At 40.0% G+C, this 25,128-nt stretch overlaps 1 protein-coding gene across 3 annotated transcripts in view; it reads right to left on the bottom strand.

Moving 5' to 3' along the window:
• DAAM1 (dishevelled associated activator of morphogenesis 1) overlaps nucleotides 1–25,128 on the bottom strand; it is a 150,662-nt gene that overhangs the window by 87,280 nt on the left and 38,254 nt on the right. For all 3 annotated transcript variants that reach the window (XM_036218349.1, XM_036218351.1, XM_036218350.1), the window contains exon 2: nucleotides 5,311–5,529. In XM_036218349.1, the coding sequence (XP_036074242.1) occupies nucleotides 5,311–5,493 (183 nt within the window). In that variant the 5' untranslated portion in view covers nucleotides 5,494–5,529. The remainder of the gene's footprint in view (nucleotides 1–5,310; nucleotides 5,530–25,128) is intronic.

Below are 25,128 nucleotides of genomic sequence, written 5' to 3'. Positions count from 1 at the left end.
TGACAATTCTCAATAGTATAAATGGCGGTTTCATGATGAGTAATGAACTTCTTCTCATAAGTTTCTTTAAAATATTTTATGTTTCCTGGAAGGCATAGCACTAGACCCATTGGCCAAATAAATGGAAAACTAAGCAATGGGTTTGAAAAAAGGAATTAACCAGAAAACAGTATAAAATGGAATTGGGAATATTTCAGTTTAGGAAAAACCTGGGTACACACTGCATATTATTCCCAACTGTCTACAAATTCACAGTGACGTACTTACTGTATTAGAAATGGAGCTTTCCTCTAATCAGTCTATAAAACTGATTCCAGGCACACGAATAATATGTGTCCTAAAATAGGTGAGATTTACTAAAATATGCTTCAAAAATAATAACCAGACTTATCTTAAATCTCACCCACAAAAAGCAGTTGGACATTTTGCATGTTTCACACAGCAAGAGAGCTCAGGAAACCTGAGAGGAAATATCAATTCCATTATCACTATTTCTATAAAATATTCTATAGGAAACTCATCAACTCTTGGTGTACGTAGGAGTCTATGCATTGGGTAGAAAAGTGGAAGGGGACTCCTAGTAGTTTTATTTCAAAATTAAAGTAGCCAGAAAAGAGATGCATTGTAACAAGAAGGCATTTCACCTCAGCAGTTGGAGGCAAAGGAAAACATACTCAGCATCTACCCAGGGAGACATATAACACTTTTTGCTAAACTTGCCAAAACGTCACAGGGACTGTAAAGAGCAATCATTATTTTTGTAAATATAATCAAATAGCAAGATATTTTGATGTACGTTGGTATATTTAATTCACTGAGAAATCCTGTAAAAAAGCAGAGGTACTTTTCTCTGGTTCGAATAAGAATCTGAAATATATAATTTAACTAAGAATATAAAAATGCGCATCTCCTTTTCTAGGCTTGCCTCTCAGAACCCCCAATGCTCTAGCCTCCCATTTCATGCTACACCTATGCTGAACTCTCAGTTCCTTGGGCCTTCTACACTGTCTCTCTCACTTCCCAGCCCTTACACATGCTATTCTCACTGCCTGTGAAACTCTTTTCTCTCCTCTTTGCCTGGATAATCCCTTCTTGTTTTTTATGTCTTACATTAAATGCCACTTCCTCCAGGAAGCCTTCCAAGATCCTTCTATACTAGATTAGGCACCTGTGGGGTTTGGGGGCAGGTTTCAGTAAGTAGCACTCTCTTTTCCCTGCAAGTTTAGAATAATCTGAGAGCTAAGCTATGCAATCAACAAATGGAAATCAAAATACTTTCCTTTTTAGTCATGAAAGCTGAATTGGAAAGCCCAGCTTTCATCTTCAGACAAGCAGGCGTGCTGAGATTTCAGTACTGAATTAGACACTTACCCACCAGTCATAAGAACGGCTGAACTCCCCAAAGGGGGTCATTCCTATGAAATGTATAGGACCAAAGGTCACAGAATATGTGTTTTTTTGAAAGCAGGTTAACTTGCAGAGAAATAGAGACAGGGAGAGAGATTGAGCTATGCATATTCCAAAGAGGATGAAAGAGAAGCTGGGAATATTACTCCCCCACCCCCTCACCCCCTGTAAGAGAGCTATGGGTGATAAAAACAGAACCTGTGAGGGGAGGAATAAAAGTTCTTCTCCAACAAAATGTAATGCTCGAGTAGCCCCTCTCATGGCAGTTGGTCACGTTGGCTAAGATTGCATGTTTAGTTATCTCTGTCCCTTGCTAGACCTTCAGCCCGTCAAAGTCATTAAAGACCACTTCTGTTTTACTAACCAGTCACCTCAGGGCCTGGCACAGAGTAGACACTTAGCACACACACATCATAAGAATTAGTCTGTCAATTAATGACAATTTCTTCTGTTCATCCCCAAAGAAGTCTTCTATTGCTAACGCTGAATTGAAAAAAGTGACTTGTGCAAGGACAGTATGTAGAGTTGCCTAAGACTCTTCAAAAGGTTGGTGGGGATACTCTAAGACCTTTGAAGCCTGTATCAAAGACAAGATTCAGCTGAATCTTATTTTATGGGAACAGTGCTGGATCTCTGGTTATGTTCTTGATTAGTGGCAGAGACAGTGGATGAAGCACATCCTGAAGTGAACAACAGGTGAGGCAGGGATGGTAATCCAGGAAAAAAGGATTGATGTGCAAAGGCATAAAATATATAGTTAGCAGAGTTCACACAAACTCACAACAGTTGGCAAATATGCGGAAAAACTAGAACCATCGTACACTGCTGGTGGGAATGTAAAATGGTGCAGCTGCTTTGGAAAACCAGTCTGGCAGTTTCTCAAAAGTCAAACACAATTTCACCATATGACCCAAAAATCCCACTCATAGGTATACATTGATGAGAACTAAAAATATATTTCCATGCAAAGCTTTTATAGCAGCATTAGTCATAACAAAGACTAGCAACAACCTAAATGTCCATCAATGACAAATGGATAAATAAAATGTGGCATGTTCACACGATGGAATATTATTTGGCAACATAAAGAAATGAAGTACTGATATATGCTACAACATGGATAAACCCTGAAAACCCTTATGCTAAGTAAAAGAAGCCCGTCACAAAAGGCCACATATTATATGATTTCATTTATATGAAATGCTCAGAATAGGTAAATTCACAGAAACAGAGAGTAAACTAGTGGTTGCCGGAGAATTGGCGGGGTTGGGGAGAAATGGGAAGTGATGGTGAACAGGTAAAGGGAGTTGCTCTAGGGATGATGAAAACGTTCTAAAACTTACTGTACTGATGGTTACACAATTCTGTGACTATACTAAAAGCCATTAAATTGTACACTTTAAATAGATGAATTGCATGGGATGTAAATTCTATCTCAATAAAGTTGTTATTAAAAAAAAAAAAATAGGCAGGGTGTGGCACTGAGACCTCCGGAAACCACTGCTTCCTGAAATTGGAATGACTCTCATTTTGTTGCCTGTAGCAGGGAACCTGCTAGAAAACAAGGCGCTCCTTGCTTCCCACCTTCTTTAAAGATTCACACAGCTGACCTCCCATACAGGCTTGCTTTATTTATGAGATGATAAGGTTGCAGTAAGCTATTCTGAAAGCAACCTATTTGGTATCACTTTAAAAATATCAAATGAGTGACTCATAGGACAAGGCCAAGGAAATTAGTTTACAGTAACTGGTTCTGATGAGATGCTTTCCAACAGATACAGAGATAAAATGGCCTGCGATCTGGGACCCACACGGGCTCTCTCACAGCAGGCAGATTAGCTTTCAAGAAAAGGAAAAGCCTGCGATATCTGCTTGGGGTGTAGTACCCAGAAAAATGCCTGTCTTACTCTCTCTCATCCCTCTAGGATGCAGGGTGTAAAGCACCTACTGGGTGCTGGCCTTTTAAAAGAAGTTAGCTGCTTTAATCTTCACACGAACCCTTATCAGAAAGGAGGTATTATCTCCATTTTATAAACAAGAAAATAAACTCAAAGTCCAACAGAAACCATCTTAAAGGAAGTTACCCTACTTGCAGAGTGGTTTGACTCCAGGGGCCATGCACTCTCTGCCTCCCCACGTGGCCGCCCTCTCCTGTGCACGGGCAGAAGCACAACTGCTTCTGGGACAACTCAAGAGAACCCAGGGCAGAGGTTTCCAGTGGCTCTGAGTTCACTTCCCCTGCCCCAGGACACCCTTGGCAGTTGGATAGATTTGCGGTCAAAGTCCCTAAAGTCAGAAGTAGACAAAAATCCATCAGTCACTAACCAGGACAGATACAAACCTCAAGATAATTTGTTTTCCAATGGTTTTAGCTTAAAGTTCTGGTTTGGCATTGGCTTTTTAACAACTAACAGCTGTAGGCAATTTTCACACAGAATAAAGACATCAGTAAGGCAGAAAGTGGAATTTTCTCCCTTATGAATACAGAACAATGAGCTGTCTTCAAGATGTACACGGAGCTGCCACCACCCAGGCTCTGGCTTAGGTCTCGTTTTGGGAGGATGACAGAACACGATTGAAAGGACAGTGGATGGGAATGCTGTGAGGGTACTCAGCTCTGCCCACAGCTTCACAACCACCGAAGAGGTTTTTATCTATCAGTAACATCTGTCTCCTTAGGTTGACTTTTGGTTTTAAAGGGCTTTAAGTGGGAAATAAGACCAAGCTTGTCAATACATTATGATTGCCCTTCTTGGTAGCCATCATGGCAGATGATTCACTGCTCCTCCCCCTGTGAGAAAACTATGTGTCCTCCACCCACACCAATGACATTAGGCTTGGTCATGTGATTTATGGGACCAGTCTCTATAGAAGGATGATACATCCCTGCCCTGTGAACTCAGGAGTAGCCATGTGATTTACTTTGGCCAAAGAAATGCGGGCAGAAGTGACATGTATCATTTCTAAGCATACACTTAGCGCCTGCCAGGAGTTCACCATGTCTCTCATTCCTCTTCCACTAGGGTTGGGTCATGGATAGAAGAGAGAGAGGAGCAGAACCCCAGCTGACCTACATTCGTTACATCTGCCACCAAAGTTCTTCTATCACGGGAAAAATCATATGCTTTTTCCATACTTCTCCGGATAATAAAGTTAGAGCAGTAAGTTGAACCCCGGTAAGTGCCCTTTAAACTACACCATAATATCCTCTGAAACAGATTGGAAAGAAACACTACTTCGGAGATGCTTTAAAAGCTCAGTTGAAGGGAGCCCTTACATCTCTTGATGCATGAGTCCTATACCAGATACAGCTCTCACTTTGGTATAGTGGATTCTAAAATATGATAGTATCTATAAAAAGTTTCCCACATGAGTTATTATTGCGATCCTATCATTAGGCTAAATAATTATACTTTACTTAAGTAATAATGTCTTTCATCAAAGGATCAAGGACAAGAAGGGGAGTATGACTAATTTTTAAAAAGACATTAATGCTATACACTGGGAGTGGGGGTGAAGGAAGCACCGGGGACTCCCAGGAGGTGTGAAGCAGATAAGGGAATTATTTACACACATGCGTACAGACTCAGGTGGTGATGGGGAGGAATCAGAAGGGGTAACTTAGGACGCAGCACTGCCACGTATTTGAAGACCTATAGGTCTAAAACCTTTCACTTAAAAGTAAAGCACCAGCAAAGCCTTCTGATGTAGAGATGCTACCTTCTTCCTTCTCCTCTTTCTCCACAGGCTCAGTGCTGACAGGGGGGCTACACGCATAAGGGACAGATGGGGGCCATGTCACTGAAGTGGGGGAAGCCCATGGCTAACTAAACCAAACCATCCACATCCTCTCTTCTCCCTCCTGACTCCCCACTACCGCCAGGATGGAAGTCTGGGACTTACCACAAGTTCACTGAACATGACGTCCAGCTCCTCCACAGGGGGCATGGGTAATGCTGGCTCCATGGTCTGAAGTGCAAAGTTGCTATCATTTCGCAGCCGATATGTGATTTCTGGGTGATCGTTATTTCGAAAACAGCAAAAGATGAATGAAATCCCCCGTCCACCTCTCTTCCTTGGGGCCATGGCTGAATTCTGTACTATTTCTTGAGTGACTAAACTCTGCAAAAAAAGGACATGACATAATTAAGAGTGCAAAGTAAATTAAAAAAATTTTTTTTAAGTCAGACCAATCCAAGGAAGAGCCCCCTGCACTGGAGGCAATGACAGTGCCTTCCAGGAGCATAGAGCTAACAACCTCAAGAGAGTTTGAGTCCAGTTGAGCAGAGAGCACATGTCCTTCTATTCACTAGTTGAAACCTATGACCGCCTGTAGGAAATCTATGACCACCTACTGCTTGTATGACCACACAGTACAATTCCAGTCAGTCCACATCCCAGCATATGCTGCCATTGCATTGGGCTACTGGCCCTTCCTTGTACATCACACACTCTTTCTTGCCAAACCATTTTGTTTCTGTTACTCCGCTTATAAGAATGACCTTTTCATTCTTGACCCCAGGAGATCTCTTATTCATCCTTTACAATTTAGTTCTAACTTCCTCTTCTTTACCTTCCCCAAGTAGAATAATACATGTGCTAAAGCGTAACTATCCATTCCAGTTCATGTCACATTCTAAGTTCTTTAGGAGTATGTCCTTCCTGTTAGACTGTGACAACTCAAAATGGGGGGGGGGGGAGGGAAGGCACTATGTATTAAGCATCTTGGGGGTCCTAGTGCCAGAAAGATAGGAGGCACTTGGTTAATATTTATTGTGTTGAATAACTTAAACAAAGGAAGAACAACTTAACATGAGCTAGAAAGGCCAGAGATTTTCAAACAGAAAAGATCAAATGAATGCACTACTAGGAAGACAGTTAAATAAATTATAGTATAGCCACATAATAGAATACTATGCACCCATTAAAATGAAGAGGCATCTGTGTTATAGAGATGGAAAAATGTTCAAGATATTATCACATCTATACTATATACTACAAGATTACCTGTTTTAAAGCATCTATGAATGTAAGAAAGTTTTAATAGCAATAACCCCCAAAATAAATTTAAAAAATTAGAGAATTATTCCTTTTTCACTTTATACCCTTTGAGTCTGAATTTTTACCATAATAATACATTTTTTACGATTGAACATTTTTTTAAGTTACAACTATGTGTATTGGCTTGGAAAATTTCCAAGTTATACTGTCAAGTGAAAAAAGCAAGTCAAAGAATAATGTGTATTACATGATGCCATAATGTGTTTTAAAAACAATTTCATACAAAAAAAAACTAAATTTACATGTAAATGCATAGCTAAAAGGCTTAGAAAGATACAAAGCAAAATCCTAACTCAGAGAGAAAGGCAAGAAAGGAAACATTCTTTTCGTTTTTTTATATATGTATAATGAGAGCATATTCATGTAAAACTTTTCTAGATTTTCAATTTTTAACAAGAGACAGAGTTGGGAAAAAAAGGTGGGATGAGAACTGGCCTTTCATGAGTTGTAAGGGCAGAGGAGAAATGCATCTGTGAAGGAGAGATGACAGCAACAAAGGTGTGAAGAGTCAGACAGACTGGAGAGGAACACTAGACGGAGAAGCTGCAGCCCAGGTGGAGGACTCTGGATTTACCCACGGGTGCCTGGGAGCCACATTTAGAAGCCTGTGGAGGGGAGGGCAGTGAGAGAGAAAGAGAAAGAGAGACAGAGAGAGAGAGAGAGAGAGAGAGAGAGCGCGCGCGAGCGCGCGCGCGAGCACACACTAGTGAGCAAGTGAGCAGATGTGGTTGGGCCCTGACAGCTCTCACTTTTTAGAGCTGTAGCAGGTGACCTTGCTGAAGAAGCTACAATGGATGCTGAGCACCCTCACAGAGAGTAGACTGCAGATCACCAGACAGTGCAATTAATGTCACTATCCTGAGATCCCAGCATGTCCTGAGAGACAGGGCTAACACTACTACGGGCACTTCCTAAAAAGGAAGAGAAGGCCTAAGGGGCATGCAGAAACCTGCACTGTCCTTGAACTGATTTCAGGGCTGCTACAAATAAACAGCAACAGAGTGAGTGGTGGCATCTGCTGAATTAAAACCAATGGGTGGAAGCTATAAGGAGACAAAAGAAAGAACTTTCTAATGTCTGCGACTGGGATAGGATGAAGGTGAGAAGTCCTTGGTTCTGTTGTCTGTAGACTAGACTTACCTGTTAGAAATGCCTAAGGTGTCAGATACCCCAAACTATTAGATGAGAGATGGGGGAAAGATCAGAGATTTTCAGTAGGTACTGATTTGAGCTTCTCACTCCAGCTTCAATTCCAACAATTCTGCTTTTATCCATTTTGGATGTTAAATTTTTACGTATCGAACTTATTTTATAAAAACTTCCCGTGGCTCACTGAAATTATAAGACTACGCAAAGGCCATCCAACAGCCTCCGAGGGCCTCCACGATGTGGCCCCTGGCTGCTTTGCCTCCTCACCACGGAGCACTCTTCGTACAAGTCACTGCACTTCAACTACTCCGGCCATGCTGGCTCATACCTCAGGGCCATTGCATCAGCTATGGCCTTGACTGGCATGCTCTGGTTCTCATCTGTGCATGGCTGTGTCTTCCTCATCATTATGACCTCAATATGAACTTCACTTTCTCAGAGAAGCCATCACCAGCTCCCTACCTGCAGTAGTCCTCTTTGAATGCACCAGACACTCTCTATCCCATTACCCTGTGTGATTTTCTCTGCAGCACCTACCACTATTTAATTTATCCTATTCTGTTATTTCATGGGGGAGGGACCTTGGCTATATTGTTCTCTGTGTCCCCAGCACATGATAGTACATGGGACAAATGTACTAACCTACTCAATTAAATGTGGTCTGGGCCCTCTTAGCACATTGTGACCCCATGATGCACAGCCAACAATTAGAGGAATTTGTGGTCTGGGTCTTCCCCCACTGAAAAGTCAACTCCTTGAGGAAAAATGCCCACAGCATGTGCTGAATACAGCCTCACACATATAACCAAAGTATCTGGGAAGTGAACGGAGAGAGCAATTCCTTTATTTTTTTCATTTTCCAAGTTATTTCACTTAAATCTAAGTTATATTACATTCGGACTGTATGTAGGAAGGGTACAGAGGAAATGTTAAGGTCTAAATCCAAAGCAGTTTTTCAGTCTTAAAAAAAAAAAAACATGCCAGCAGTTGTATAAACCAAAGAATATGAGTGTCTTGGCTAGTTTCTAAGATGGGTAATAAGATACAAGGTCTATTACATTTAAGAAACTAATTGAAATAATTTTAATAAAGATAAAATATTGTCTTTGACAGGTGATTTGTGTTTAAAGCCCAAAGACCAAGTCTGACGCTAGTTCCTCTGTGCAACCCCAAATACGAGGTCTTCTATTAAACCAATCCTTAAACTGTAGGCGATGGCAAAGCTTTGAGATTTCCAACAAGCAACCATTTTTAATACATGTATTTGGAACTCGACTGTTCAGAGCCTAGTCTCCCAGCTATAGACCAAAACAGGAAGCGGGAGTAATCATCCACCCCACTCGACTGCTCAGTGGCAGCTGACGCTTCTGGCCAGTTCTCCTCAACAGTTCTAGTGCTTCGCTAACAAGGAGTCCCAGAAACTGGCTGTGTATATGATTTTAGTAAGCACAACACACCCATCACATCATTCCATCATCCCCATTTCAGAGATGACACTTAAGTAGACATTTGGGAGAGAGCAGGGCAATTAGGAAGAGAAAAATTTGAGAGAGATTTGATATCCTGGTGAAGACAAAGAGATGTTTATTTGGAAAAGTGTAATTGGTTGGGAGTGGGGCATGGAAGCTTGGCAGAGTTCAGGAAACCTGCTTGCTTAATCTGGCTGGAATTCAGTTCCCACCCTCTCTAACCTCAAGGTTACGACCTTAGTCCAGCCTATCCTCATCTCCTATCTGAATGACTATAACAACTTCTTAAGACTTCTCCCTGACTACTGATTTCCCGGCTAGGGGTTGGCAAACCTTTTCTGTAAAAGGCCAGATAGTAAATATTTTAGGCTTTATGGGCCTCTATCACAATTACTGAACCCTACCATTTCATCATGAAAGCAGCCACAGACATCTGAGAATATGGGCATGCCCCTGTGCCAATAAAACTTTATTTTTGGACACTGAAATCTGAATTTCATATAATGTCATGTCATAAAATATTGTTCTTTTTTTTTTTTGATTTGCTGTACCATTTAAAAATGTGAAAACCATTCTTAGCTAGCTCATGGACCATACAAAAACAGGTGGTGCGTCCATGCAGTTGCCAAAGCTGCCCTCGTTCATCCATATAATTTGAGTCAAACGTTTATCAAACACCAATTATGTGTCAAACACTGTGCACAGAAGGGAAGAGGGAAGAAAATGAAACCATGTAACTTCAGAGAGCTTATTTGCTTTGGAGAAAGCGGGACAAAATCAAGTAAACTAAAGTATCGATTTTGGTTAGTGTTACAAGGGACCCAAGAGGAAAGTGAAAGAAAATGGTGATGATGGTGGTGGGAACCGACGGCTATGTTAGAGAGTGTGATCAGGCAAGGCCTCTCCGGAGAGGGGCGTTTAAACTGAGACCTAATGCAGAAATGGACCAGCCCTGCAAAGGCTCAGGGAAGAGGATGCCAGGCAGAGGAGTGTGTACAGAAGCCCGAAGCAGGTGGAGCACTTGGCATGTCTGAGTTAGAAAAGGAAGACCAGTGAGGCTGGAGCAGTGAGTAAAAGGACTGTTAAGAGAGAAGAGGCTGAAGAGGGCAGGGGTCCAGACCCCAGGGCCTCATACACTAGAGTGAGGAGTCTGGGATTTATTCTCAGCACATCATAAATCTGATTGTGTCACTCAGCTCAGCAGCGTCTCCTGGATACAGTCCAACTTTCCAGCCTGGACCACAAGACCCTCCATGGCCTGGCCCTTACCTACTTTATTTTTCACCCCTGTGTCCCAACATCCTGAGCACTGTGTGTCTACATGCTGCCCACTCCCCACCCCCCAACACGTGCACATGCAATCAACAGCTCTTGAAAGGAACCACATTTCTGAGCTCACACCTCTGCAATCCCCTCAGCTTAGGATGCTCTATTACTTCTTTACTTGACCATCTTCCACTCACCATTCAAGACCCACACAAATACTAATGTTTTTATAAATCTTTAAGTTTCCCCGGAGATGGTCACACATTTCTTTCCATACTCCTAGCACCATATACATAGTTGCATGTTTGCTTAAATTCATGCCTGTTTCCCCAACTATGAGATCCTCAAGACAGGGACCAGGTTTCATTCAGTCCCTGGCACACAATATATTCTCAATAAATGTTTGCTGAATGTGAAGACATAAATGCCTAAGTGAACAGATGATCTCATCTCTGAACTTCAGGGCTGTGTGGCTGGGTGTTCTTCCCACAGTTGCATGTAGATCTGTTTTTCACAACTGCCAAAACATTTGAAGCCAATCAGATCACCAAGTGCTCTTTAGCCACTCGTCAAGATTTTCGATGCTGACAGTAGCTTCACAAATAGACTTCATCCTCGGGGTATTTGCAGTTTCCCACCAACAAGGAATTTCTTTTTGGCAGAACTAACTGGTGCTTGGTTTTTCCACCCATCCTCAAGCAAGCTCCTATGGAAACGGACCCACTGGTAGAACATCTGAGACATTTCACGAGTCCTTACAGTCAGTGAACATTTTGCCCGAGGCATATTTGCTTACGCAGCTACCATAGCTCAGCCTCTTCAATCACTAGGCCGGACAGACACTGTGTTAGGTGCTAGAGAAACAGCAGAAAAAGATCCACAGATTAGGGAGATCGAAGCCTCGTGGGGACACTTAGGGAGCAGTGAAGTTGGTCCTTCTGTTCTGTGAAGAGGGAATACAGTGACTAAACCCAGGGGCCTATGTTTGCACTCCTGGTCTCTTTTAAATCAGATCGGACTGAGAGAAAGGACTAATTCCACCATGACAGCTGGGCCCTCAACCAGAAAACATCTTCTAATCTCAGCTTCTGGCATGGTTGCAGAGGGGAAAAAGTCACTTCTGGGACATCCAAAATGCAGTCCATCTATATAGCATTACAGATGACTATTGCTATGCCATGCACAAGGAAGCAATTAAAAAGCTACTTAAGATTCTGGAGCAGGTGCATTTTGCTTAGCAAAGAATAAGAAATTTAATCCATCTGTGGCCTAGCTCGAAGTCAGAGTCATTTGTACTGTCTAACAAAACAAGACTCTCAATGTGGTAACAGTCAAAAAATGAGGGCCAAATTTTACAGAATGTAGATGACAATGATCACGATAATGAAAAACATCGAAGAACAACTCATATAGTCCACAAGGAAACCCTCCTTAACATTTCCCTTTGAGAATGCCAAGTCACAATACATATGTGCTATGTACAGTCTGTTCTCCGCAAAGCAGCACACGATCAGTACCAAATACATAGGGGGAAGCTTGAAGGCTGTGTTGATAAGATAGATTTGCACTGATACATACATCATTTAAATGGATTCATCAGGGACTTCTGCCACACGTTTATAAGATGGCTGTTCAGACAGATGGATATGCTGACTGGCTAAGTTACCAAAGTTCCTCTAACCAGGGGAAATAACTTAGATGCTGAAGAAATGGAGAGGAGAGAGAGTTCTCCCCAGCTCCCACCTTAGTTCAACAACTGCGTTTCTGCAAATACTTGCAAAAGTACAGTTAGGAGCCAGAGAGGTTATGCCCCACTTTGATTATTTTAATCAAAAGAGACAGTATTTCACATTTAATTCTCCAATTATAATTTCAACACTAAAATGCTGTCATTGTTTGTTTATTAAAAATGGTTTCTGGAGTTACTGAAACAATGTCACAGACATAAAAAGTGGAACGTGAACGAAAATTTATGCCATTCAAGCAACTATGATGGTTGGGGGAACCCTGAATTCTAACTGCCATACCTATTGTCTTCAGAGCTGCAGTTTATCCCACATTTTCACATTTTGCATTTGTCCAAAGGGCCCAGACATGCAATTTGGGTTTCAACAACACGATAATGTTAACCTAAATTCTCTTATCAAGAAGAATGTGAAAGAAAAAAATTGCTTTGCTTCTTTCCTTGGCCATCTCTCTTCCCTTGCACATTCCTCATGTCTGGTTTCACTTCCCAAGTATACCAGATGCCAGATACTATTTGGAGCTTTAAAAAAAATCATGGGATATACTTTAAAGGTTGTAGGAGAACATTTGAAAGGGGATGTGTTTTCCCCACAAGTTTCAACATCCTGGCCATCAGGAAACGGAAAGGGCGTTTCCCAGTAAGCGTGTCCAGTGGAGGGACAGCCCTCCCCACACTCTTGGTCCCCAAAGGATGTTCTAATTGGGCACTTCTTGTAGTGGCTCCTGGAAATTCACCCAGCACTCAGTCGTCTCAGTCTGGTGACTTTTCTGACGCAGGAGGAAAATGATGTAGGCGCTCCATCATCAAGGGGGAAACCAAAACCCAAGCATTCAAAAATCCACTGGTGCCCTGCAAACATTTTGCTCCACGGCCTAAAGCAGAGCAGCAAAAGCAAAGCACACTCCCTTCTCTGTGTCTGCCCTGCATCGGCGTTGGCGGTGGGCGTGCAAAGCGGAAGCCAGAATCAGTCCCCTTCCTTTCCCACTTCCTCCCTAGATAAGGGAGGAAGGAGCCCAAGTGAAGTCCACGTGCACCCTCAAGCCAGACCAAGCCTCAACCAGCACATAATTAACAGTATTCCTCCAAGCCCAAGTCATACACCCCTGCCAGAAAACACCCTCCCCCTCATCTCAAGAGCAAAGAAGGGAACCTCCAGGTTTCACCCTAAGAAGCTGGCAACTGCAGCGCTGTCATGACTCAATACTCTAACCGCGGGTTTAGGGCACAAATCCCTAAAGCCAATAACACAGTTCTCGAGTTGGAAAGTTTGTGCTGTTCACGTGACAGAAACCAGTCTGGAAGCCAGGACATCTCGTCTCAATCATCTGGGAGAAGAGCCAAACCAAAAGTGTCACTGGAGCTCCCCATCAGAGAAAGCACAGCCTGGCCAGAGAGCCTGTGCCCTTGGGCCTGCTGACCTGTACCTAGTCTATGCGTTAAGTCAATAAACAAATTTAAGCTGAAGCTGAAAGAAATGCAGATTGTATTCCCCTTTTGGGTTCCTATGTTCGCTGCTGCCTCTAACGGATCCACTCATTGTACAAAGACAAATTTAAAGGGAGGAGGGGCGTTGGCACAAACAAAGGAAGCTAGGACTCAGTGGCCTACGTCAGTCACATCAAAGCTCTCACTCTTCCAAGAGGCCAAGTTTTGTTCTTTAACAAGCTTATAAAAAAATTTTTTTTAAATACAAATATTAAAAAGAATGCAACTTTTCAATGGACTAGTGGTTACCAGAGAGGAGGGAAGAAGGGAGGGAAGAAAGAAAAAAAAGGAAAAAAAAAAACGAAAAGAAAAAAGATAAGAAAAAGAAGAGAACATAACAGAAAGACTCGAGAAGGAGGAGGCCAGAACGAAAGAAAAACGACAACAACAGACAACGCCAAACGAACCGAAACGCACCCAGACACGAAAAAATCTCACAAAACAACGAAAACAAAGCAAGGCACGAACTAAACTAAAAGACCACAGACCAGAAAAAAAAGAAAGAAAATAAAGAAAAGAAAAGAAAAGAAAAAAGAAAAGAAAAGAATGCAACTTTCTTGAATCACTTAGCAGGCCTTTCAGAAAGGATATGAGAGTAAGACATCATAGTCACCAGAAGAGAATACTTGGATATTGCAAGACACCAGCAATCACCTGTAAGTACCCTATATGCTCCGGCCCTCTGCTGATCCCAATAAAATAACCCCTAAAGTCAGAATCTTCACCACTACAGGTAAATGCGGTGCCTCTTAAAATGTCTCCCCACCGCAACCATTACACTGTAGGCATTTTAGGTTTCAGACCTTTACCAAGAAGCAGAAAACCTTTTGGTACCATTCATACAGAAAATGCAAATGATATTAAAAGACATTACCTAAAAAGAAATATATCATTAGGTGTTTTGGGGAAACTTCTCCCAACTGAAATAATTTTGGCAAATCCTGAGAGAGAAGAGGTTGAACATTTATATATTTAGTTTGAACAACTATGTTTTCTAGACCTTCAGGTAAAGTTTAGCAGAAATTAGGGAAGATAAACTAGAGGTACTGTGGACCAAGGGCGCAGATGCCATCCTTACAATCAGTCCCTCTTCCCAGGGAGGCCAGAAGTAATCCCTCTGGAAAAGAGATTACTGCCACCAACCCTCTCAGCCTCCAAACTGCTCAATCTTATTCCTTCTTAAATATTATTACTACGTTTTATCACCAAGCCATTTTATTGCCAAGTAGATATAATTTTTATTTCTACACAGGCCTCTATGAAAAATAATGTCTATTGGCATTATAGGGAAACTCCAGTTATCTGGACTGAAAATAAAAGCTTGCCTAGAGGGCTTTATATGTTCATGTTTTCTGCAAGTGGATTTTAAAACTCACTAATGTGTTCCTCTTTTCATGTTCTTCTCACTACTTTTATGCCAAGATCACTTTAATACAATTGCAAGAGCAAAAAATGAAACACCATGTAGAACAAAAGTTCTTGATTGAAATTAGCCTCACTCCGGTAACTGTTAAGAGTACTCCATCTTTCTCACAGCCGATGATGTGTGTGCTCTTCAGTTAGGGAAAAACTGATGAACAGACACACAATATGATAAAGGTAGCCATGGTTCCAACACTAGCTCACCCACTTCTTCCATGGAGTATCGAGTAACTTAGAAAAGACTTCAGCATCCTAAAGTCCTCTATAACCGATGGGTTTTAAGTGGGCATCACAAAAGGAAGTGAGAGAGACATCAAAAAGTTGGAGGGAGGATTTATATTCGATAACTACTGTTGGATGGAAATATGTTAACCAGATTCCTTTCTCTGACATTCCTGTGTGTATCAGCAGAACAAATTCCTGGAATGAAGCTGGTTTAATCTCTACAGGGCAGTTGTCATCACTAAATCAAGGGCTCTGCAGGTTAGTGAGCTTATCTGTAAACTGTGGGAAATTCTCTGAAGTGGTTGGGGGCAGTGTGGCAAAAGGTATTAAAAAAATCTCAGCTTTCTTGTACATTGTGAAGCATTCAACAGGTTTAGTATTTCAATCCAACCACTTATATGAAAACTACCATATAGCACACCCAGCTTAGTCACTGCAAGGATGCTGATATTTGCTACATTGACCCCCTCCCCCTTCATGTTGTCCTCAGTCACTGATCCCACCTACTGATTAGTCTATTTCCACATCTGAAGGCATCTTGTCTGCCCAGGAAAGTAATTGCAAATTGGTCACCAAGATAGAAAACCTACTGCAAGCACCCAGGGCCTCTGGCTTTCACACTTCTGCCTCAGAAAGATCATTCTGAATACATGTAGTCACAGCCACCATTTGCCATTACTAATGTTAAAAAAAAAAAAAAAAAAAAAAACTTGTTTATAGAAAGCTAAATGCATGGTGAGTCCTGGGTTTAAAATTACAGTGTGGTGAGTTGTTTACAACATCCTGAATCTCTCCACCAAGCCTGCTGTTCGAAAGGGCTCATTTTGGGCAAGGCCAGCACCACACCTATGCTCGGGCTGTTCCCTAATGAGTCCTGCTCACAACGAGTCATGGAGAAGCCACCCAGAAACAATAAGGATGGATGATGGGGAGTCACATTATGAAAACTGAAACTCCCTTTGAAAGAAGCACTCTGCCCTTCATAAAAATTCTACCTACAAATTTTACATAAACTTCAAGAGTGGTTTATGGAAAGATGGTAGTAAACGCTTCAGTCGAATGCAAGTTCTCGTGTAGAAATAAGGCCATAAAGAGGCACTCCAGCCTCCACCTGTTTCAGGTGTTGTGTGGCTCTAGTAGTTGTTGCTCTTCAGCGTGAACTGCCTCACCCCTTCATGAGTGACGCACACACCCACTAATGATCAGAAGTGAAGGCATCACTTTGTCAGGTCAGCCTATAAAACTCATTTCCAAAGACACAGCACTAAAAAGGCCTAGAGAAATAAAGCTTTGACTTGGTATTTCCCCAGTCTCCTTTCGTGCTGGGAACCTCTATAAGCACTTAAATATACAACCCACCAAAATCTGAACAAACTTTTTTTTTAACTGGGGGAGATGGTCAAGGGGACCAGCCCTCAACACCACAATGTGCAATCTAATAACCTATGGATGGGAAAGTCAATTGTATCACCTCAGTAGGGGCAATCTGGCAGTAGCTATTGTTATCTTTAATATACTACCCCTTTGAGCCACAGATAAGAACTCCTAGATTCCATATTTAGGGATTAACCTACAGGTATAGTCACACATGGGCACAAAGATGTTAACAAGGGTGTTCACTACACCACTGTAAAAGGAAAAAAAAAATGAGATTAATTATTTGTAATAGAGAATCACCTAAGTTAAGTATCCCTCAATAAAGGAATGTTTCAATAAATGTTGCTGCACCAATAGCATGAAATACTAGCTCTCATATCCCAATGCTCAGACTTTCCTCCATGCCAGTTATATCAGAATCTCTGCTACTGGGGCCCAGGCATGGGAATTTTTCCAAACTTCACAGGTGATTCCATTGTGCAGACAAGTATGACAACAGAATCCTATGCCCAGGTTCAAAGAATGTGCTAGATCCATGGATACTGACATGAAAAGATCTAACATATTCATAGGGGAAAAAAAGAAAGAAATCAAGATGCCTATCAATACATATGTATCACCATTTACGTTAAAACTAAAACAAGACTATATTTGTAGCTACTACCACACACACACACCCCTACATATGTGAGTGCATAGACATCTACCAGGAATTGGAAATAGTAACTACGAAGCTGCTAACGTATTTAGCCAAATGCTTGGCACGTGAAAGATGTTCAATAAATGGCAGCTATTATTTCCATGTGCGTCTAAGTTTTTGGAGCCTATAAGAATAGTTTCACATGGATAATGAATGCTCATAAGTGCATCATGCAGATGTCAGTATTCTATTGAAAGGAGAAAGTTTGCAAGCCTCCTCAAAAACTCCATTAAAAAACTGTAAGGATATACCTGAAAACTCGTTAGCCATTTTATTGATTCTTTTATTTAAAATTACTTTGTGCACATTGAAATCCCATGCCTCAAAATGCATCCAGCTTCATTGTCAATATTATATTGATTTTTAGATCCACTCAAACGACCCATTTAAAAGTTGTTTTGTGTCAGCCAACAAATCTAAACACTTGAATATAATGCTAGATGCAATCTGGATGAACACAGAAAAGTACTCCTGAGGCTGCAGGCACCAGCTATAGGGATAACAACAGGACAAACTTTAAAAAAACGTTTTCTTTTGTTTTAAATTCTACATGTCCCAAGAGGCAATTATTGGAGAATTTCCAGTTTACGAAAGCCATTATGTTGGAAGTTCTTCAAATGGTCACAGGGCCAGTTAGAAGAGAAGTTGGGAAGTTCTATTATATTTTCCTTTTTTCCCCCCCGGCTCTGTTTCAATTATACTTCTATTGTGGAAATCATAAAAGCATCACAGATATAGCCCATGACAGAAGACTTAAGGATGCTCATACATGAATGAAAATTAGTACTTAGTACATTAAGATGCAATCAAATATATTTTAATATTATATTTTTATAAAAGTGCATTCAGTACAATTTTCAAAATTCTTTCTTACTATTAGGTACTTTTTTAAAAAGTATGCATAAGCCATATTTACTTGAGCACTGATTGTTTGGCTACAAAAACTTCAAATTGGTTTCCAGCAATTTTCTCTTATGTACAGACTCTTGAGGTTTTATTTTTAATAGGTGAAATGTTAGGGGTCCTCCTTGTCAATCAATAAAAAAAGTCATCACACTGCTTATAGAACTAAATGAAAACATCATGATCATATGAATTTATAAGAGGCAAGGGATGGTCTTTCCAGGACCAAGTTAAGATTTTATCAGCCAATTTTATAAAATCGAGGTTTGAATGCTGACAATAGTTCTGTAAGATTCTAATTATTTCCTGGCCACACTTCCCAAAAGTTTACGTAATTGAAACTCAATTCTTTTGAATATCACTAAACATTCACTACAAATAGCTAGAAAGGAAATCGATTCTGAAAACTGCAAAAATGATTACCAGTACACTGATATCAATTGCAGTGAAATAAAGTTACCATTACTTTGAAAGCAAATGCTCATTCGAAAAGAAAAAGTAAAATGGTCTTTTTTGGGGGATCATTATAAGATACTAGAACATAAGTACACACAGCTCATAGGACAATGATGAGCAGGTCCGAACAAATAAATGGTCCAGGATCAGTCAACTGGACATGCCTATCGAGCTTTGGGGAAGTATGGAAGACAGCAGGAACTTGTTCTGATACCAGCAGAGTTACTAAGCTCCTTTGGCAATTGCATTCCAGGTCACTTTCAGAAATCCCAGATGGCATAGGAAGAACTGGATAATGATGCCATTTCTGGGAGTTAAGAAGCCAAACAAAGGTAGAGTCTTGAAGAAGTACAAAGTCCAGGCATGTGCTCTCAGGAAAAGTGTTTTCCTTTTTACTATGCACTGCAAAACTATTTAACCTGCATGTAATAAAAGCAATGCATAAACCTTGAGGATGGGGAAGGGATAGAGGAAATTTTAAAAGATAGCAGGCATCACCAAAGGCAAGAGAATACATGTGTTAAGCAGGTAAATTAGTGAATATATATCATTTCTTTTCATTAAACAAAGCTAATAATCAACCAAAATAAAAATTACCAGCAGCTACTATAAAGAGTGTGTTTATTCACTGGAGATTTCTATGCGATAAATACCTTTGGGAAGTTACTCATATAGCTTACAAACAATTCTGAAATGTCAGTATTCGAGTAGTGAAGAATGATCTTTACTGAATTTTAATTACTATACATGGATTATCACACTCTTGATTTAAATATGGGCCAAAAAATAAAAAGTCATTCCACAGTCAGCAAAAGGGAAATGTGAAGGAAGCTGATACTGCCCACTATCCCCACTCCACCCAATTCTATAATTTTCTATATAATTAAGCGAGAGCAGTAATCACTCTATTGAGCAATTCGAGAAGACTAGACACTAAAGAAACTGCCTCTCTTGCAAAATTTGTTCACAATGTGGTAACAAGCTGTCTTAATTGTTATTTGGACTCATTTACCAAGCCTAGAGTAGTTAGAGGTTAATATTTGGACTTCATGGTCCCAGGAATATTATTAAACTGTCTAAAGTCATCAAGTGGCTAAACATGGGAAGTTATCAATATAGGACTGGTTAAATGACTTAGGCACTTCTGTATAATAAAATACTACACAGCCATTAAAAAGAATAAGGCTCTTTTCTGATGCTAAGAGGTCTAAAGTATATTAAATAAAAAGTCCACGTTGCATAATAAACATGGTATATCATAAATGTAAAGAGGATACTTATTTAAATATGCAAAGAAATTGTCTAGCATGTGATAAAATAGATACAAAAATCCATTAGGAATAGCTTTTTTCTAGGGAATAAAATGGAGATTGAAGAAGGAAGGAAACTTATTTGCATTTTATTCTCTTTTAATTTTTTTTAACATGGGTTTGGACTACATTTTTTTTTTTTTTGGCCTTGATTATCAAGCTGTCTCTGAAAGTTTACAGAGATTTAGCAATATTTGTTTGTAAACTAGTCTTTTAAAAAATTAAATAACTTTTGTTTATCAAGCCTCTTCAACATCTCAGATACTTTCAATGTGCTTTATATCCATTTGTTATCTCGATTAATCAAAGAGATCAGCGATGGTCCTTAAATGTCTCATTTTGTCCTCTGGGGAACACAGTCCACTTGTCAATGAATATCTGATTTGACTTTGCTTCACAGAATGCTTTCACTTCTTCACTTTTCCATGTCACCACACCCAACCCTACAATTGCTAGATCTTAAAATGAAAACAATCTGTTCAACTGTAAAGCAACAATATAAGCAATGACTTTTTTCTTTTAAACTTATAATTTAGAATGGGGTTGGGGTGGAAGGGAGAAAAAAGAAAGGATACCAAACCATTTGCTAAAGACAATACCCAATTCCATCTCATCACCATAACAACAAAATGCATAGCTGCTCACTTACTTTCCCCCAAACAGTACAATTCAGAATCCTCTTAAATCCCTAGGTGTTATTTTTTTTTGTTTTTTTTGTTTTGTTTTGGTTTTGGTTTTTGCTACAGCTGTAAATATTGCTATCTTTATCTTCAGAACATCCACTCTCTAGGTAGCAGCTCCAGGAACATTATATAAAAGACTAGAAGTGTTTAATTAAGGAATTTTTTGTTATGTCCTAGTATAAATACCAAAGTCTTGCTTCCTGAAGTCAGATTCTAAAGCTATTGAAATAGTAGTAAAAAGTATCCTGTTACATTCATGGCTTCTGACCCAATCTTAAATAAGCAAGCAAATACAGCAATGGAAAGTATAAATTACAAAAGGGCATCAAATGGAAGCATAACAGCTGAACACAAAAAGATGAAGGCAAATGTTGGTAACTACTTTTCAAAGAAAGACAAGAAAATTAACACCAAAATAAGAAGTGGTGTAACACTAAAAGAGACCTCAAAATAACAAAATCAAGAAAGTTAGGCATTTCAAGGAAGCATTCAACTACTACTTAAGACGTGATCAAAAAGTGCTTAATTCTTACTTATGATTTCTATGTATACACCCTCACCTTTCCCTGTGGCCCACATCTCTCTCTTTTTTTTAACTCCTAAAATTTTCATTTACCTTACAGGTACCACTTTCCATTCCACATGAAAATAATCAACCAGGACATCTGTTTTCGTTAGGTCTCTCTCCTATTCATCAGCAGTAAACAGAGCTGTGACAAATGTGCTTGCTAACCTGGCTACTGGCTCCTTCATGGTTACTGCTCTTACCAACACCGCCTACCTCGCTAGGTGGTGGCACATGAAAGGTAAAAGACAGTCCCTTTGCAGAAAAACATGCTGGCTTACAACTATACCTGCTCACACTGGAAAAGCAACCAGGACAGAGATGTCCACAGATAATGAAGCTACACACGCACGTGTACACATGCATGCACGCGTGCACACACTGCTTTTTCCTCATAGGTACAACTTAAGGCAGCCAAGAATCACCCCCTCCTCACACACAAACACACAAATCCCAAATCCACAATTCTGTGTGTATGCTAATTTATACACCTTTATTCGCCCATTCACTCATGGACCTAGTGCCCACCTCCTTTCAGTGCCGGGGTACAAGGATGAAGAAAACAGTCATGGACCTTGCTCTCACAGAGCTAGTTCACAGGCACATGAGCCCCTGGCTTCTCAAACCATCTCAGTGTTCCAGATTCTATCTTGCTCTGTGGGAGACAGAGCAAAATCTAACTATGGGAGGTGAACACACAGTGGGTGGGAATAGATTTCAGGCAGTTACCAGACCCACTGCAGTTCACCATGGGGCTCAGCCCAAGAACCATAGTTTAAAGTCACATACAACCAAAATGCACCAAAGAAGTGTGCGTACACTCGCACATTGACACACATGACCACACATAGTAAAATTTGAAAGTACACTTATCTGTCTTTGGGACCGCTGATCACCACCTCTAGTGGTCATGTCTCTTACCTATTTGTCTACCTCACACACCTTTGGGAACTACTTCATCTGCTCCATGAATTCTAATGGAGTAGTCAAACCAAGTGGTCCTGCCTCTCTGTCCTTAGAGGCGGACACATGGCATTAGCCTGGCTAATTCAAGGCACTCTATTCCCTAGACAGAGCAACTGATCTAGGGTTGAATACACTACACAGAGACCAGGGGTCTTTTTATGAATGGATAATGCAGATGAGAGGGCTGCTCTCCTTTACGTAGAATCATGAGATAAAGGGCCACACACACCTGGAATTTACAGTAGCTGCCTTTTCTACCACATGTTGGAAACTGCCCAAGAATGAAGCCAGCACAGACAAAAGCAAAACTGAGAGATGGGGCAAGGAGGTGAGGAGATGAGAAGGTTTCCATGACATCCTTTAACTACTAAAACCAGCTGAGCCTCAAGTCAAATATCCCTTGAACTTCCCAATACATGATTCAGTGAACTTTTCTCCCTCAGGCCAATTTAAGTGGGACTTCTGTCCCTTAACAATGCAAAAGCCCCTGGTTCATGCTCCACTTGACTCTATACACCATACCCCCTTAAACCACAAACTTGTATCTTTTAAGCTACTGTATTATTATTTTCTAAGAATCAATCTAATAGTCAATCATAAAATCAAGCCATAAATCCAAACACAAATGTCTCATTTTAGAGAAGCCTCTAAAGATTTTGCTGCTCACAAATCAATATGAATAATGTAACACCTCTTTTCTTAAAGGACTCCTTTTTTTTGGAAAAAATCTTTGCCAGATTGACTTTCTAGGAATCTTAAATAAGCCTATGGGGACTTATTCCTTGAAGCTTATAAATAACACAAGGTTCAGTATGTGTGGTGCTGTAAAGATATAGTTAGTAGAATATAAAAGTCATTATCATGGCTAAGCAGGGAGTATTCAGAAATAACCACCACCATATAAGTACTGCGTGCTAACCAATTGTGCCACATGGACACAGACAGTAGACTATTGGTTACCAGAGGGTAGGGAGTGGGGAGAGTGGGGAGGTAGATGGGGTAAAGGGGGTCAAATATGTGGTGACAGAAAGAAATCTAACTATGGGAGGTGAACACACAGTGTAAATATATATATGTCTTACTGTTAAAGTGTACAGCTGAAACTTATTGGAGTTCATTAATGAATGTCAACATAAAATAAAAAAATAAATTAAATAAAATAAATAAATAAATAAATAAATAAATAAAATGGTAAAATAAATAAAATAAAATAATAAAATAGTAAAATAAATAAAATAAAATAAAATAATAAAATAGTAAAATAAATAAAATAGAAATAACCACCACCAGGACCTCTTTCTTGAAGATAGGCCACAATCCAAAAGTTTAGCCATTTATTTCCACCTCTGTCTCCAGAAGTAGTTTGAGAGAGATGAACTGTGTGGCAAGAGAAGGAATATAACAAAAGTGGTGGTGGAGAGTAGCAAACAAGGCAAAATTTAAGAAAATTATCAAGAATGTGAAAATTTGACCATGAAGCCTATAAAAGAAAGTGTCACAGGTAAAAGTATCAAACTAATTGAGAGAAGTAAGAAAGAAGGGGAAGGAGAAACTAAAATATGCAAGTGTGTGATGAATAAAATTTAGTGCTTTGCTCTGGGCATAAAATTTATTACCTACATCTATCTCTTTTACTATCAAGGAAAAGAACTAGCGTGGCAATAAGAAAACTATGTTCAACTAACCGGGCATTACTATCCTTTTTTTCAGGACTTGGGTATAACAGGTAAAACAGGTAGAACTTGAGGCCTCTATTTGGGTAATAGCCAACTGTCCTAATTATAGGTAGAATTACTTTTTTATATAACTACAAAAAAAAAAAAAAGCAAGTGTTAAAACCATAAGCTGTCACCTTATTTCATAACATGTAATAGTATACTCCCTCTGTAAGGTAAATTGTTTTTCTAAGTACTCATAATGCCCTGTATCATTTGATTTTCTCCCAAGAGAGGAAGAGAGGCACAGGCAGTCAGATATAGTTTTTATTTTGACTTTATAAATGAGAAACTGTCTTTGGGTACTGAAGTGACCTCTATAACGTCAAACCACTCCTAAGAAGCAGAATAAAAGGACTTGAATTCAGGTCATCTTTTTTTATAGTATTCTGCATTGCCAGACTACCTGTCCTAGGCTCTGATAGAAGAAACATCATTTAAATTACACCTGAAATAAATGATTACTGTGTGTCATCAACACATATGATATTTTAGAGGGCAATACATATACTTCCAGCTGGTGTCTGTAGCAGCAAAAATCATGTAAATGTAGATATTCCAGTGTTTTATTGGGCCAACTATAGCTTTACTCATTCTTCCATTCATCTAAACATCAAATAAGCAGCTATATGTCGGGGGGTTATATGTGAAGAATTAGGAATACAAAATGGAACAAGTCATACTCTGTGTCTTTCAGAAATTAAGTAGATAAAAGGGAGAGGCCGACCTACAGATGTGCTCTGAGAACAGAGAAGAAGGAGAAACTAACCAAATCCAAGACAGCCTTGATAGGGTAGGGAAAAATAAGAGAAATCACACTTGGTTCCAGGCACTTCAGAGCTTATAGTCTAACAGAGAAGAAACTCATGAACACAGCAAATTACAGAGTGACAGATATAAATGCCACAAAAGAGGTATTAAGTACTATAAGGGTTCAGAGGACATAAAGGGCACTTCCAATTAGGATGACCTCAGGAATTTTTTGAAAAAGATGAAATATGAATGGGCCGTTATATCTTAGTAGAGCTGAAAGAAGAGGCTACAAAAGCCAGCTGTCTTCCCCCTGTACAGACACAGCCTGAGAGATTCTGGGTTCCCTTTGGGTCTAGGACAGCCATGTAGCTGGGGACAGAGGTGCTGCTGGACTCCCTTGAATTTTCATTCACAAGGTCATAAAGACACCTAATAAAACAAACAAACCTGATGAAAGACATCCAAAACA

Source organism: Rousettus aegyptiacus, unplaced genomic scaffold (genome assembly GCF_014176215.1).
Source record: "Rousettus aegyptiacus isolate mRouAeg1 unplaced genomic scaffold, mRouAeg1.p scaffold_m13_p_3, whole genome shotgun sequence".
NCBI lineage: Eukaryota > Metazoa > Chordata > Mammalia > Chiroptera > Pteropodidae > Rousettus > Rousettus aegyptiacus.
The sequence above is the reverse complement of the archived record's forward strand: the minus strand, read 5'-3'. Positions and strand labels throughout refer to the sequence as shown.